The sequence below is a fragment of the Indicator indicator genome, chromosome 2 (assembly GCF_027791375.1).
Source record: "Indicator indicator isolate 239-I01 chromosome 2, UM_Iind_1.1, whole genome shotgun sequence".
Classification (NCBI taxonomy): Eukaryota; Metazoa; Chordata; class Aves; order Piciformes; family Indicatoridae; genus Indicator; species Indicator indicator.
Window position 1 is genome coordinate 65,746,488 of NC_072011.1, and position 16,649 is coordinate 65,763,136.

The following is a 16,649-nucleotide window of genomic DNA, read 5'->3' on the forward strand; positions in this document are numbered from 1 at the left end:
GATTAAGAAGAAATTCTTAACTCTGAGGGTGGTGAGACACTGGAACAGGTTGCCCAGGGAGGCTGTGGATGCCTCCTGTCTGGAGGTGTTCAAGGCCAGGTTGGATGAGGCCTTGAGCAACCTGGGCTGGTGGGAGGTGTCCCTGCTCATGGCAGGGGGGTTGGAACTGGATGATCTTTATGGTCCCTTCCAACCCAACCCATCCTATGGATCTATGAATAGCACAGAGCTACCAGCTATGGCGAAGATGCTAAAATCAAACACTCTCTCTCTCTTTGCATAACTGACAGATGAGCTACAGAACATGAAGAAGAACAACAGCAATCAAAGTCAGCTCCCAGTGTTTTAGAACTGATGAAGAATAAAAGAGAGCAGAGTGCTGAAAACTGCCCCAAGGGGGTGACACATTCATTGTCCTCCCCATGCTCACTGATTTTCCATCAATCTACCAAAAGATGGACGTAACTTGAAGTTTACTTTTTTGTTGTGGTTTTGCCATGTCAAGGAGATAGAAGTAAAATTTGAACTGAATAACTGCAAACAGGCTGCTTACAAATTACAGCTGCCTGCATTTTCAGTACCAGCAAGGAAATAAAAACTTGAGTATGTCACTGGAGGTGTTTCAAAGAGGCAGAGAGGTGGTGCTGAGGGACATGGGTTAGCATCACACTTGGCAGAGTTAGAGAATGGTTGGACTGGATCTTAAAGGACTTTTCCAAACAAAACTCTTCTCTGATTATCTGATTCTCTGATTCACTGAAGCTATGTGCTTTGTTTTCAAGGCCAGGATAGATGAGGCCTTGAGCAACCTTGTCTAGTGGAAGCTGCCCCTGGCAGGAGGATTGGAACTAGATGATCTTTAAGGTCCCTTAATCTATGAATATCAAAGAAGAAAAAAGCCAAGACATTGAAGCAAAGCACATCAAGAGGCAGGCTTAACCTGCTAAAAGAGAAAGAAACACAGCAAGCAGGAACAACATGGAGGGGGAGGGAGGTTAAGTGCATCTGCTTTATTCTAGCAAAAGTCAGGGAGGGTTTCCAAAGTAAAGCTACAGAGATCAAAGGGAAAAAAAATCTAAATTAACACAAATGATGAAGTAATTTGCTTTTGGTAGAAGGAACACGTGCTAGCACTGCTTCACATCTCTTTTGTGGGCTCTAATCCAATCTTCATGTAGACCAAATTATATTGATAGCAGGGGGAGTTTGCCTCCAATAAGGACAGGAGTTTGGCCTTTGCAGAGAACATCAACAACACACCATCACTGGTCTCCCACACTGTGAGCAGAGCTTGGTTTTATTCATTCTGATGGTGGCCAATCCATCAGGAAAAATGTGTCAGTAATTTGACAAAACCCTTTAGTTATTACTTTTCTTTTTTTTTTCTCTGAGATTAATAAAACTGAGGATGACTTTGAAAACTTTGACTGTCTTCCTCTGGAGATTCAACCAGGAACCAGGAAGAGCTGAAACTCTGAAATATTCATAAATCAGTGATGCATAATTTGTAAATTTGTGCTTTATGTCATGTACAACTTTCTCTATCCTAAGGAACATTTTCCATTACTTGTTAACAGTGAATGCAAATAATGCTCCAGGGAATTCTGCAGTGACCTTTGTTTTATTCCAATTACTGCATATTTATAAATGAGCAGCTAAACTTCAATTTGAGAGCTGCAACAACTTTGGAGTAGGAATCCTTTGATAAAACACAACTGAATAAACTTCATAAAATTAATTCCCTGAGAAGAGAAAAGGAGAAGTCTCCTCTGAAAATCCCTGTGTGTATACCAACACACAAAGCAGATTTCAGATTTTTTTTCTCCATGCTTTTGCAAACAAAAAACTAAACAAAACAGCAATATGGAGAGATGTGAGGAGAGGAGAATAAATTACTGTAAAAAGAAGACAGAAGCTATTAAATGTAATAGATCATATAATCACTGTGCTATAGAAATGTACAACATACAAAGTAGAGAACACTGCACAAGATGGAGAACTGCAGCACCTGCATCATGAAAGAAGAGTAGGACATAAAATTACAAATCAATTTGTGGCTGGTTACTGCAATTTACCACATTTTGAATGTGGGATCAGTCTTCTCCTTCAGATTAGGCACTAAGAAGCAATTCTTCTCCTACAGGGTGGTAAAGCACTGGAAAAGGTTGCCCAGAAAAGTGGAGGCTCCAAGGCTGGAAGTGTTCAAAGCCAGGTTGAATGGGGCCTTGAGAAGCCTGGTTTAGTAGAAGGTGTCCCTGCCCATGGCAGAGGGTTGGAAACTTAATGATCTGTAAGGTCCCTTCCAACCCAAACCATTCTATGATTCTATGTCATAATGTAATTCTCAGTCACGTCACTGAGATCTACCAGATGAAGTCCCACTATGGAAACAGGATCACTATTAACATCTCTAACTGGCTGTGCTACACCTGAGCACTTCCACATTTGTCCCAAGCAGAAGACAAAGTGTAAAACACAAGAGACATATTAGATACTCTGCTCATCCAAAGGGCAATAGAAGTTTGGAGAAGGGAGAGAATCAATTGTCAATGATCTTGTGTTTTGAACTGTAAATACTGCTCAAAACACTGGAAAGGAAATCTTTACCATTATCCTTAATTTAGAGATGGTGAAACAGAGGCCCAGGGATGCAAAACAAGTCACTGTGAAGACCATCCAACTGCTTCATGGCAGAGACAGACATCTTCCTAAGAGCTATCCAATGGTCACAAGACCTCCCATCAGTTACTTTTGCAGAGTTTATAGAAATTAGCCATCTTGAGCCTGGCAAAAAAAAAAAAAGCCATTATACAACCTGCTGTGACCTCAGAAGAGCTTTATTTTTCTCCCATCTATTGTAGATATGATGCTGAAGGCCATGGTTTGGCAGTGAAATGGCAGTGTTGGGTTGATGGTTGGACTTGGTGATCTTGAAGGTGTCTTCCAACCAAAATCATCTACTAATTCTAAGTATTTGAAGGCAACAGGCTTACTGGTATAAGACAGGCAAAAAAGTCTGAAATACTTAATGGTACAGGACACAATACTTTCCTTCTTCACTGGAGTCAGCAGCAAGACAATCCAAATCCTGTTCCTAATTTCGATATGCTTTGACTTCAGTCTGAACATTTAATCTTTTTCCATACCTCCCCCATTCTTCATCCTACCTGGTCTAGTAGAAGGTGTTGCAACTACAAGATCTTTAAGGTCCCTTCTACCTCAAACCATTCTATGATTCTATTTATGTTCTGTGCTCTTGAGAACAGAGGTACCTAGCAGCATTTGACCCCAGCTGAAAGGTCCACAATGTGCAATAATGCACAGAAATAAAGGTTGAATTCAAGCAAAACTGGCAGGCTGGGAAATCCAAAGCCTGGGTTTGGTTCTAACACAGCTTCCAATATAGTATGGCATTGAAGCCATGAATGTTTTAAGCCAGCAATGAGCTCATGACAAACTGGTATTCAGTTCCTACACAGCACAGTTGTGATCTTGCTGAAGGCAGGGCAAAGACTCAACTGCAGCAGGCTGACCTTTCCCACAAAGTAAAGAACATGGCATCTGGTTAGTGTGGGAAGGACAAAATACTGAGAGAACCAGTGGCAGAACAAAGAAACCACCACTCAGAACGAAAGATACACAGAACCAACTCTATTCACTAATCAGTGTTTAAATAGCTTGAAGCAAAGCCATTCAAATTGGCTTTCCCTACCATAAAGGAAAATGGGTATTTTTCTTCTTGAAGGTGTCAGAAAACTCACTATGGATCGCTCCAAATCCCACCAAATTCAGTTCCCACCTGTGAAGTGCTGATTACACTTGCATGCAAACTCCTAAACTTTGCATCAAGCCATGAAGTTTCATATTTACTGAAGTGAATCAGGTGGAAATGATCAATGCAGCACAAACTGAAGCAGGGGTGGGAGCATATAATCCCTGAAAACAAAGGTAGGTCTTACTGATGAGGAGATTATGACCATTAATGCTTTTGCTACAGTCCATCCCTTCAAAAAAAAAATCAGGAATCTGAAATCCACCTTGCATGGCTCTGATAAAGCACCCTATTATGAGTGGTCCAGAGTGACCCAAATATGTACTAAGAATATAAATGTTCAGGGGGGGTGGTTTTCTCTCAGCAAAGTCAGCCAAAAGGGCATCATATGAAGCACGGTGGAGTCCACCAGAGATTATGAAACATCTCCCTCAGCTGGGAACCAGACCCAGAAATAAGCAGCACAACATCTCTCACTGATTTTATGAAGGTTTCTCTGATGATTTTGGCCACGAGCAGTTTAAGAGCAATAATAATAATAATAAAGTATTCATAGTGAAATTATTTTTCTTTACATCCTCCATTTTCAGTGAGATCAAACTGCTCATCACAGTGTGGTAACAGACAGCTCAGAAGCTCCAATAGTTTACAGCTTGTTGGAGTCTACCAGTTTTAAGTTTTTAAATGATAATGGATGGAGTCAGAATGAAAAATACCCTTGACACAAAATTTAAAAGCCTGTTTTCCCATTAGTTCTCAGCTTCCTTTGTCTCCTATTAGTGTTCATCTTCCCCTTGAACTCATGGATAATAAAAACCCTACTGCAAACAGCAGGATATGAAGAGTCTTCCAAGTGTGTTACTGCTCTCCTTTAATATTCTGGACAGCAGTTCTACTTCTTTTTGATTTTCTAAAATCTGTTTTAGTCTCAAAGAGCTGTTGCACACTAAATATTCAATATCCCTGTACAAGTGTGCAGTTATTAAACTCCATTTTGTAATGGTTCATCTGCCTAGATGGATCCTGCACTGATTCAGCAGTTCAAATCCTCTGCTGGAGCCCTGCTATGGCACATTATTACTGCCCATGACTTTCTGACTAGGGATGTTCAGCCTACTCACCTCTGACTACGTGGTCAACGTGATAAATTCAATTCATCTGAAACGTATGCAACAAGAGGTGTGCAGCCACAGAACACCACACATATAAACATGCACACACCACAAAAGCTTCACCAGCTATCTGCATCTTACATCTTCCTGGGATTCAACATTGTTTCATGAATTGCTGCTTTAAACAGACAGCAAATCCACTGTTCAGATATCATTCTTGTTTCCAGATCTGAAACCAGGCCAAAAAAAGAATCAATCAATCAGCTGCTGAATACTGAGATGCTGGTAATACAGGGAGCTGTTACAATTTGTGACAGAGTAGACCAATGGCTACATTTCCAGCATATTAAAACATCCCTGCTGAAATTATTTTAGACTGGCTGAACAAGATGTACAAGATTAGGCCTGGAACTCCAAATGCCAAGACTTAATTAATGTGAATATCCCCTTTTCTTTCTTTTCTTCTGCTGGCTGAAAGTAAGAGGAGAAAATAATTATTTCCATTGTTTTATGAGGGGCCCTGTCAGATCAAGAAGTAAAACACAGGGGGGAAAAACATCTCCCTATGGTTCCAGTTTAAGTAACTATTATAAAAACCCATAATAATATTCCAGCTCTGTACTGGTCATGAAAAGGGGGAAAAAAAAAAAAAAGAAGAAAAAAATATTTGCTGTGGTTTTACTGCCATCAATAAAAAAATCAGGTGGATTGCCTCAATGCAAAGGTTTTACAGGTCCACAGAAGCTGGACCTCAGCCCTCTTTTATTGACAGAAACTTCATGAAGTACTTCAGTCACAGCACTGAAGATCAAGAGGACAAATTTTCCTGAGCCCTTAAATTCAGGACCCTGCCAGAGATCTGTTTGCTAATGCTTTGATCCAGGCTAAGCACCTCAGCTGTAAGGCTGTGGAGAAGGATCAAGACAAATGAAAGTGGCTTCTCTGGTATAAGGCTATGGAGAAGGATCCAGATGCAGTGGAAGTGGGTCCCCAAGTGTAAGGCTATGGAGAAGGATCCAGATGCAATGGAAGTGGCTCCTCAGGTGTAAGGCTGTGGAGAAGGATCCAGATGCAATGGAAGTGGTTCCCCAAGTGTAAGGCTATGGAGAAGGATCCAGATGCAATGGAAGTAGGTCTCCAGGTGTAAGGCTATGGAGAAGGATCCAGATCCAGTGAAAGTGGTTTCTCTGGTGTAAGGCTATGGAGAAGGATCCAGACAGAATGGAAGTGAAGTGGGTCTCAGTGAAAATTTGTTGCTTTCCAGTACTGCTGTAATTAGTGACACCAAAGATGATATGCCTGCAGAAGAAATGCTGAGCAAACCATGTATTTCCAGACCCTTTTATTTATAAATAAACCAAACCAAAACAAGTAGTTACAGCTTCCTTATTTTGACTTGGTTCCTTTTATTGTTCAACACTTCAGCACTCCTAGAAACACAATCATCCATTATATACTTGTCACCTCTTTTGTAAAACACAACACTATTTAAAAAGGGGGGAAAAAAAACATTGACTTGCATCTATTTTCCTAAGCCATTTATCATATTCCAAATGGCAAAAATATTCAGAGTTCAAAAAACAAAACAAAAACAAAAAACAAACAACAAACCAACCAACCCAGAAACAGTAGGCTTTAATCTAAATGCTCTCTCTTTACATTATGTTTTTAAAATGTGACTGGAAATCGTTTTGGGAAAAGATTTTGCACTTCATATAGTCAAGCTTGATGAAAGCCAAGCTGAAGGATGGGAGGGGATGCATAATGCTGTAGAAAGCCGTCAGGTCTTTGCAATTCCTTTCTGAAAGTTATTGCTAGGCAATGGCAGCACCAAACCTCCAAGTAATGCACAAATTCATAAAACACAATCTTATCAAGTCCAGAGCACTCTCAGGGTGTTAGGCAAACTCCATTCCCCTTAGACCTCAACTCATACCAACAAAACTCTGCTTCCAGCTACCACTATGGACTCGATCAACCAAGAAACCATTTTCTGAGTTATTGTTCTACCTTTTTTTTTTTTTTTTTTCTGTGTTCATCTAACTGGGACCAGGTTGCCTGTGAAAACAAAAATTTGCATTTCCTGCTAAAAATTATCTGACAGAAGCGATGGACTCCATTATGGTTGTAGTAGGAATACTCTTAAGTCTTGGTCCCTCAATAAAGCCTCCAACTGAACCACTAACCAGCAGACTGATGTGCTTGATAAATGTGCCCACATCCACAGAAACCAAAGGCTCAACAAACCTCTCTTGCAGATTTTCAGCCTTCTGAGGAAAGAGGAGAAATGTTCTAAATGCTGAGTAGAAGATTAAGAACCTCCTACTACTGAGAAGGACCGTGAGGCCCAATTTGCTAAGCGATTACCACTTTTCGTAACGACCTGATGAACAATTTCCAAGTGCAATGAAGTAATTAAATAAAACATCGAAATAATTGCATTACTGTTAAAATTCTCACCCAAAACACCCAAACAACCCAATAAGGACAGTGAAAAGTCAAGGAAACCTTCCATCTACCAAACAACACTTCCACCCTAACGATGCTCTTACTCAAGCTGGTATCCAGGCAAACCCCTGAGTAGGGGCATGAATTAAAATATGCCTGAAACTGGATGCAAAATATGTGAGAAACACGTTTCCAAAGGTAAGAAAAAACAGAAGAGCACTTGCCCTAAGCTTCCTCTGTCCTTTCCGCTAAGCAGATTTCAGAGATAGATGCTTTAAACTGGGAGACACACATGCCCCTGGAATTCAGCCTACTGTTGAGGGCGGAACGAAGGGCTCTCTGTGGCCTGCTGTGCCTGCACCTCTCCTGCCCCAGGCTTACCAACCTGAGGATGTACCTCAAGGCCTGGGGTGGAGAGGGAAGCAGTGACTATCCCCGGGGGCAGGACCGCCGCCAAGCCTCGCACCGCGGCAGCGTCTGCTACGCGCCCCGGGCCCTGCGGCTCCCTCGTGAATCACACAATGGAGGTGGAGGGGGTTTCAAGTGGGGAAGCCCCCACCTAACTTTTCGGGCCCGCTGTGAGACCCCAGCCTGCTGAGGCACAAGCTGAGACAGACACCTCCGCGCAGCGCCCGCCAGGCCCGGGGCCGGGGCTTGCCTCCCGCCTTCCCACGGCACTAATTAGCTGCAAACGCTATTAAATGCTGTCCCTGCAGCCGCACGGCCTTCTCCGGGAGGCTTTTTTTTTACAGGAGAAGACGTTCGCTGGAATTAAAGATGGCTCGGTTTGCTGCGCCGGGCGAGGCGCTGACCTGCAGGACACCGCAAGTCTCGCTCGTCCCTTCCCTCCTCCTCCGGCCCTGCCCGCGGCCGCTGGCACGGCGGCAGCTGGAGCAAGTTCAGCTTTTCTTCTCCCACAGCACTGGGGTTTGGCTGCCCTTAAAGAAAATCCTCTCCTAACAACGTGTCAATGTTACATTCCTCCACAAAGCAACTTCTATTGGGGAGGGGGAAGGGGGTTGGGGGCTGGGAGCTTGGCAGCAGCTCGCCATAGACTGGGAGCTTTGTGGCTCTGCAGAAAACAAGGAGAGAGGGAACATTTCCTGCATTAAAATGCAATCCCCCTGGCTCAGTGATTTATCCCTTTGCTGCACGGGCACATTCACCCATTCCCACATGGCTGCTCTAGATGAGGCCCCCCTCACCCACAGGTTGCAGCCAAAGCCCCTCAGCTAGGTTCAGCCTATGTTTTCCCTGCCTCTCATCCCCTTAATGTCCTTTCCAAAATCACCCCACAACCTTCCCTCAAATTGTCAGGAGGCCAGAACAGGAGGCAGGAAGCCGAGGGGCTAGGTAGAGGGCTGCCATGCTAATTGCTGGACCTCCATCTTCTCACCCTTCCATAATCCCTGTTTTTCCACCAGGGACACAAAGCAGCTGCTGGGTCTGACATTAACCCCCACCCTCCCCACCCCCCCCCCCCCCCCCCCCCCCCCACTAATGCTGCCCTGAGATCCAGAGCCTTCATCTCCTGAAGCCCAGGCTGCATGGAGAAGGGGCAGTGCAGCAGCCTTTCCCAGAGCACCCAGCAAGCCCTGACTCTCTGAGGTGCCTCACATCTCTCACCCTGAAGGATGAGACCCCTCAGGTTCATCCTGAAGAACTGCATTTGTTTGTGGTTTGGTTTTAGGTTTTCATGGTCTGGCCCAGCTGGAACCAGGTGTGCTGACCATGGTGAATCTCTTGGTTGCCTGTATGCCTTTAGAAACATTTCCCTTGCAAAGACCGTATCAGGAGGGACAAGATTTTGTGGTGGGATGGTTGCAGCAAAGAGGTGGCAAAGGGGAGAGGGATTCCTGGCTCACCACCTGTGGGCATTACTGTCAGTGGGGGCTGGAAACAGATGGATCCTACTGATGAGGACTTTCAAGGGTGCTGAAGGTTAGGCCAATCTAGAAATGAAAATGCATCCCTCCCTGTCCTGAAGCAGTGTGAATCTCCTCCAGCTCTTTAGCCTGGTCTAGAAAGGCAAGCTGGAGTGGAAAGCACATCAAATGAATGTGAATATCAAAGAGAGCCAGGAGCAGGACCTACACACCAGTGTGGCTTCAGCCCCTGCTCCAAGCAGTACCTACCTTCTTTTGGCGGCCGTTTGGCTTCTCTGGTGAGGTTGCAGACCTGGGTGGTTTGCAGCTCCTGGGTCAGGCAGCCCTCCGTCTGTTCATTGAGGGGCAGCACCACGTTATTGAGCAACATCAGGGACTGGTCATCTATTCCCCATTCTCCCAAATGCTGAGGACAGGTGCATTTTGTATACATGATCCCACAGGACTCTGTTCTCCCATTCTCTGATTTCAAGCAGCTCTCCAACCAAGTGCATAACACATGGCACCCAAACTGGCTCGGGCTCACCTTGTTTAACACCAAAAATTCAAAGAAGGATTTTTGGTCTTCTTCTTTTTTCTGTAATCCTGGGAAATTGAGAGGGTAGACACGGCGTATCTGAATAAAATTCTTGTCGTACTGCAGAAATACAAAAGCATTCTTGGAGTCGCAGAGCTGCATTATAGAATGGTTGTTTTTTAAAAGATCCTTGATTTTTTCATGGGAAAAATGATCAAACTGATAAGCCAAGAGGGAAAAGTTGGAGCAGCTGAAGTCCTTTTTGGAAAATTTCAGGTAAATGCTATATTTGGTGGGATCTGGATTTTCCAGTGTCCAGGTGCAGTTTGTGAAGTTTTTAGGAAACATCTCACTTACAGAATACGATCCATAAATGACCCCCTTCACCAACGTGGAACACCAGAAGTCTTGGGCAGCATTAAATCCAAACATAACCAGCAGATAGGTGGAAAATATATAAATCAGCAAATTACGAACAGCCTTCATCCTATGTCATTGGGCCTGCAGGAGATGAAACGAAACAAAAAATGCAAGTAGAATTCCTCACGCATTGAAAAACAAAAAAGAAAGACCAAAAGCAAAACCAAAACTCCTCGCAAATATTGGAGGCAGCTGTTTTTCAGCTTGCAGTTAGAGCCCCTTTTCAGAAAGAAGGGCAGGTGATGGCTATTTTATAACGCAAGGGCCGGGTTGGCTGCTGTGAGCACAGTGCCATCGCGTGGCTGTCGCCACAGCCAAGAGTGTCCTACAGTCCAATTGGGGAAAAAAAAACCCAAAAAACAACAAACAAAACAAAACAAAACAAAAAACCACAACAACACAACGGCTATTAGATTATTAATAGGAATGTCCTCTCCTCTCTAAGGATGCAGGCATAATGGCGTGGACTACAGCTTCTCAACTTAAGGTTAAAAAACCCACCACAACCCTAGAGGCACTACCTGACAGCCCAGGGAAAGGATTTCTTTTTTGCTGGCTTCCAAAAGTAATTAAGTAGCCTGCAGTAGCCACATGCAGATGCAGAAAGGCAGCAGAACAGAGCTGGAAATCCATCAGCGTCCTGTTGTTAGATACAATTTTTCTGTTTGGTCTGAGAAGTTAACTGTGAAGAATGGCAACTCTAATTTTAAAAGGCACAAATGATTATTTGTTACAGAGGGAGCCTTATCTCCCAGGCACATCCATGCCTTCAGCCTGGCCCACCTGCTATCCAGAGGTCTCTATAAAAAGCAAAGCCAGGCCAGAAACACTGAGATTAATGTCATGATAACGTTTGGAGACTATGGGAGAAAGAAACAGAGAGATGACACTAGTGGTGGTCTGCCACTGCCACTAAACGCTGCCTCTTTTCAGATAACAATTCCAATCTGCTACAACCTCTTAGGACACAAAAAATGGATCACTGGATTAGTATCTCCAACCAGCATCTTGAGAGAGCTGCCAGTGCTACAGCAGGATCTGTGCCCCTACTGGGCTGCACTTGCCTTCTTATTACGAATTACCTTGTACTGTCTGATTAGCTCCCGTGTTTTGCAGCTAGGCAGCTGCATGATGAAAGACATGCTATATTTTCTCTCTGCTACTATCTCCAAATGAAGCTGTTGGACTGCACCTGTCAAGCGTCCCAGCCTCCACATGCTCTGCTCTCTTTTACCAGTGGCCTAGGATAAGAAAGCAAACCTGAAGTTGTATTTACCTCTGTAACGTTATCCAAAAAATTCAGCCTGAACCTTCTGAGCATTAACCTCTGTGAAGTTGCTTATCTCTTACAAATGAGCAGCTCTTTCACCTCCTGCTGTCAAACACGAGCAGGCAGAAGTCATGCCAAGCTAATTTCCCAACTCTCTAGAATGCAGTCTCTTCCACTGTTGCTCTGTAAGCAGAGGCAGACATGCACACACACAGGCACCAGTTACTGAGTTTGGATGTGTGTCTTTGCTCAGCTTTTCATCTCCTCACCAAACAGCAAGGCATCTTCTGTCTCCCATTGTGTAACACGCAGCAAATCACTGGGTAAAGCTCCCTTGAAGAGATTTTCTTATCTCCTAGATTACAATTCACACTCTGAATCTTGAAATGGGCAAAGCAGCACCAACTTTAACCCTCTTTAGAGCAGAGGTTTAAACAGCAAGAAAAAGCAGAGCTACTGCCAGGTCTATCCACACGGTCGGCTTTCCTCCTTTCTGAGCGTCCATCTCAATGAATAACAGGGTCCTGCTTCTCCAAATAGGGTCGGTACAGCCTTTGTCAGTTTCAAAAAGAGAAACTTATCAGGAATTCTGGAAACAATTTCCCCTTTGCTGAAGCACTTTGCAGGCAATGCAGTTCTGCGCAGTGTTATTCAGGATGGTGTAGGCGTTGAAAGCCAATGTGACAATAAGTGTCTAAATTAGGAATTCCACCCATGAAAAAGGATTAATTTTTATAATCTGGAAAGCAAAAAAGGAGACTTATTTGCTTTTCTGTTTGAAAAGGGAAAAGAAAATGAAAGAAAGAAAGAAAAAGCCTCAGACTTTTCCCATCATATGCAATATTTGCACTAGAGAAATAAAGACATCTGCAGTGCTGGGCTGTTTTCTCTGAGGAAATGCAATCAGATAGCCCTCATTTCAGTTGTGGGTTTGTTCATGCAAGGCTAGTGAGACACAGCATTGTCTTAATCTCTTTCCGAGTGCATCACAAACACACACACTCCGATTGAGTGTACTGGCAGCATTTCGGTCAGTTTCCAGTATTGCTAAATAAATAAGAGAGTCGATCTGCTCACTGAAAGGATTAGGCACTCAGATTATATGAGAAATAAATAAATAAATAATCTTTCTTTTTCTAGGGAGGAAGGAGTTAAAGCAAGGGCCACAGAGGCTTAAGGTTGTCCGTTTGGGAAAGGGAGGCAGGGGGAGGGAGAGGGGAGAAACCTCTTCGGCTTGAAAAGCAAAGGGGTGTTTAGTTTGGATATTCCCCAAACTGATTTTCTAGGTGACGCTGGAGTTTAGCCGAACATAGACGGCGCCATCACTCCACTGATTTTTTTTTTCCCTCATCCCCCCCAAAGAAGAAGCCCCACTGACTTCTCTTATTTTAACTTCCTATTAACCTAACATCCATCCTCCCCCTCCCCCCCTCCACCCCCTCTGCCTTTCCTCCCCTGCAAAATCACCCCAATCGTGTGCAAACCTCAGGTTTTGGGTTTTGGGTTTTTTTTTATTATTTTTTTTTCTCTCGGTCTCGCTGGAAATTACTCTTAGGGATGTAAACCCCGCCGCAAAACGGACTGAACTTTTCAGCTGCAGCGCTGAAGTGAATGCAGAGATCATTTTGGATGTGCTGTCTCCGCTCTATGCTTCATCAACAAGCCTGTGCCCCCTCACTGCCTTCCTCCTCTGCCACCTCCTCCTCCCAGGAATCCCATGCTAAAAAAGCTTTCCACTTGTAATCCCTGGAAATGGGGGAGACGGGGGGGGGGGGGGGGGGGGGGGGGGGAATGGAAATGCCCCCAGGGACCCTTACCTTCCACTCCGAAAGCTGTCAGGCTATTCCTCTAGCAGACGAGCACCACAGGCACACGTCCCAACAACGGCGATGGAGAGATTCCCCTTCTGGCAGAGGCACCGGTTCCCATTTTCCCCGGCTCAGGTTCAAAACCAAGATTTAAAGGTTCCAAAAATTAAAAATAAAAATTAAAAACAAAAAGAAGGCAGCAGAAGAGAAAATAATAATAATAATTAAAAAAAAAAAAAGGAAAGAAATACCAGAAAGAAAAACTCCCCACACGCCACACGCACACCCCACTGAAGGGGCGGGGGGAGGAAAAAAAAAGCAGCTCTAGGTCCGGCTCCACCAAATCCAACCACATGAAGAAAAGGAAAAAAAATAATAAAAAACCCCACACCACAAAATCAAACAAACCAGCGAGACTGCAGGGGAGGAAAAGAGAGGGGGTGAAAAAAAAATGGAAGTGGCTCAGCAAGCGAAGGGGGGGGTTGATTCTTTTTCTTTCTTTTTTTTTTTTTTAACTTCAAGTCTCGTCACAGCAACCCGATGAGCGACGATGCCAAGGCGAAGGCGACGGTCTGAGGGCAGGAGTAAGGCTGGAGTGCAGGTTTGTTGGTGGGTTCTCTGGTGGTTATTACTAACGGACTTAATTCCTCCCTCCTCCTCCTCCTCCCCCCCTCAGGCACTAATGGCCGGACAGCGGCGGCGGATTTTTGGAGAGGGGGAGATGTTGGGGGGGGGGGGGGGTTGTTTGGTTCCTTGGCTGCCGATGTCGGGAAGCGGTGTGAACGTCGGGCGCGCAGGGAGTATTGAGGGAGCGCGTCCCCGCCGCTGCGTGTGTGTGTGTGTGTGTGTGCGCGCGCCTCCGCGTGTGCGCGCCAGCCTTCTGTGCGTGCCGCTGTCTCGGGGTGTCTGTGCGCGCGCCCCCGCGCAGTGTGGAGGGAGGGGGGCGGCCTACGCGCGCGCCCCGAGCGCTGCTCCCCGCGTGTGCAAGGCGCTTCCCCCTCTCTCCCCCCGCCCCCCAACCCTTTCCCACACAGAGCGCGGCCCCGCCGTGCCTTTCCCGGCGTCACCGCACCGAAACGGGAGGTGGGAGGGGGGTTGTGGCCTGAATTCCCAGCGCTGGGGGCTGGCTGCGCCCCGGTGACAGAAAACCGGCGGGCGGGGAATGAGGGAAACGGGGATGGCGAGAGGCCCGCGCATCATCCGCTTCCTCTCAGTCTTTTCTCCAAAGCGCGCAGGCCGTCCCCCCCTTTCCCTTCCCCTTCTTCCCCTTCCCTGTCAGTCGCAGCCCCAAGAGGTGTCAGCTGGGCACGGCGCTGCACATGAAGCCAGGCAGGGCTCTGAAGGCCAAACCCTTTCCAACGGGAAACAATGGCAGTTTGCTCGGTGAGAATGTAATGAACGCCGCGTTCGTTTCCCCGGCACGGATCAGGCTGTGGCACGGATCGCGGCTCGGCGCCTTCCCCGCGCCCAGCGCTGCCCCGCAGGTGCCACAGGGCCCCCGCCGCGGGCAGGGATGAAGAGCCGCCGGGTGCTGAACCCAGCACCGTTCCCGCTGGGTGACAAGCGCTGTCCCCGGCTCTGGGTGGCTCTGTCAGTTCGAGGGGCAACGGCGGCTGAAACAGCAGCGCTAGGGGAGGGTGAGGCCCGAAGGACGAGGGGCGGCTGGCGGTTAAAGCCGCGCCGCACGGCAGGCGAACACCCCCCACCCCGCAGCCTCCTCCGTTTCGTTTCGTTGCGGGTACGTGGGTCCAGAGATTTCGTTTTCTCCTCTCCCCTCTGGCTCTGTCTCTCCTGCTCTCCAGGGCGGGTTAGGTTGTCCTCTGGCCCTTCCCGCTGGCGGGAGAGATCAGGGCAGTCCACACGATAGCAGATATCTGGCGTGAAAATTAGGAGATGACATTTTAATAAGTACCACTGTCAGTCAGCGGCTCGCAGCCTGGCTGTGGTGCGCCCCCACCACCGCCGCTCGGACTGGGAGAACAAAGCCTTTGCCCAGCCTGTGTGTGGTCTGGCTCCCTGATTTAGCCCCTCGGTGCTTTCAAACTTCACCTGAAACCCGCCTGTGTGGGTCTGAACCTCACATCCACCCCCATCAAACGAGAGTTTAAGCTCCTGTTCCAACACCTGTCCACTCTATTCATATCAAAGTTTTTCCTAATGCCGCTCTGCACTTCAAGCTCTGCAATAGGGCTGGAGAAGAGCAGACTGAGGGAGGGGGGATCTCATTCATGCTCATCAGTCTCTCAAGTGTTAGGAGGATGGAGCCAGGCTCCATGATCCTTACAGTCAAGTTCCTCCTCATGTTGAGATAGAACTTCTTGTGCTGTAGTTCATATCCATAAGTCAAACTATTCTGTCCCAAATGATCAGTCTCCAAGCTGTGCTGGAAGCATGGATAAAACATTTGAAATAAAAAGAGCAGCTTGGGCTCTACAAGGAGACTTGTGTTGTGTTCACTGAAACCTTGACAGGCTGAGGAAGTTGGGAATGTTCAGCCTGCAGAAAAGAAGGTTCCAGGGAGACCCTAGAGCTGCATTTCAATACCTGAAGGGTATTGAAGGCTGGGGAGGGACTGTTCAGCAGGGGATCGGACAAGGAGCAGTGGTTTGAGACTAGAGCAGAGCAAATTTAAGTTGGACATCAGGAGGAAGTTCTGCACAATGAGTGTAGTGAGATAGTGGAACAGGTTGCCCAGGGATGTGGTTGGGGCTCCATCCCTGGAAACATTCAAGGTCAGACTTGATGTGGCCCTGGGCCCTGCTCTAGTTGGAGCTCTCCCTGATGACTGCATGAGTGTTGGATAAGGTGACCTTTGAGGGTCCCTTCCATCCCAATGCAATCTGAGAATCTGTGACTGAAATCACCTAGCTGCTGTGACCAAAACAGCAATGAACTCAAAGTGCTACTGTAGATTAGAAGAGGGGGAAAAAAAAATCAACTAACCAAACCCTTTAATTTATTCCATCCAACATATTAAACTGGGTAAGCCTCATTTTTCTCACTAATGCAGAAATTACTTTAAAATATTACTCTCCTCCCTCTTTCCTAGTTTGGATCAAGCTCAACCTTGCTGAAACAATCCCATCAAGTCTAGAAAGCAGCACTATAAATTTAGCACTCACTTATGTTGTGCCTGTCCTCACCACAGCACTACTGAACAACATAACACTTCTCTCAGTGCCTTGAGACTTTCACTCTAGTGCAGATGGCACCACATGGGCCACCCAGCACTGACAGCCCCCTCATCAAACACTGTGGGATTCATACACTCCTAGAACGGCTTAAGTCGGATTTGACCCTAGAGATCATCTACTCTGACCTCCCTGCCATGAGCAGGGATACCATTAAACTAGACTCAGCTGCTCAAAGCCTCATCCAACCTGGCAGCCATAGCTCAGACTGCATTGTGTTGCGTT

The 16,649-nt window shown here is 46.2% G+C and overlaps 1 protein-coding gene across 1 annotated transcript in view; it reads right to left on the reverse strand.

Moving 5' to 3' along the window:
* Positions 1-10,221, reverse strand: part of ADGRB3 (adhesion G protein-coupled receptor B3) — a 496,325-nt gene extending 486,104 nt beyond the window's left edge. Inside the window, exon 1 of the mRNA XM_054392660.1 lies at positions 9,468-10,221. Within this exon, the coding sequence (XP_054248635.1) occupies positions 9,468-10,221 (754 nt within the window). The remainder of the gene's footprint in view (positions 1-9,467) is intronic.
* Between the last annotated feature and the right edge of the window lie 6,428 nt (positions 10,222-16,649).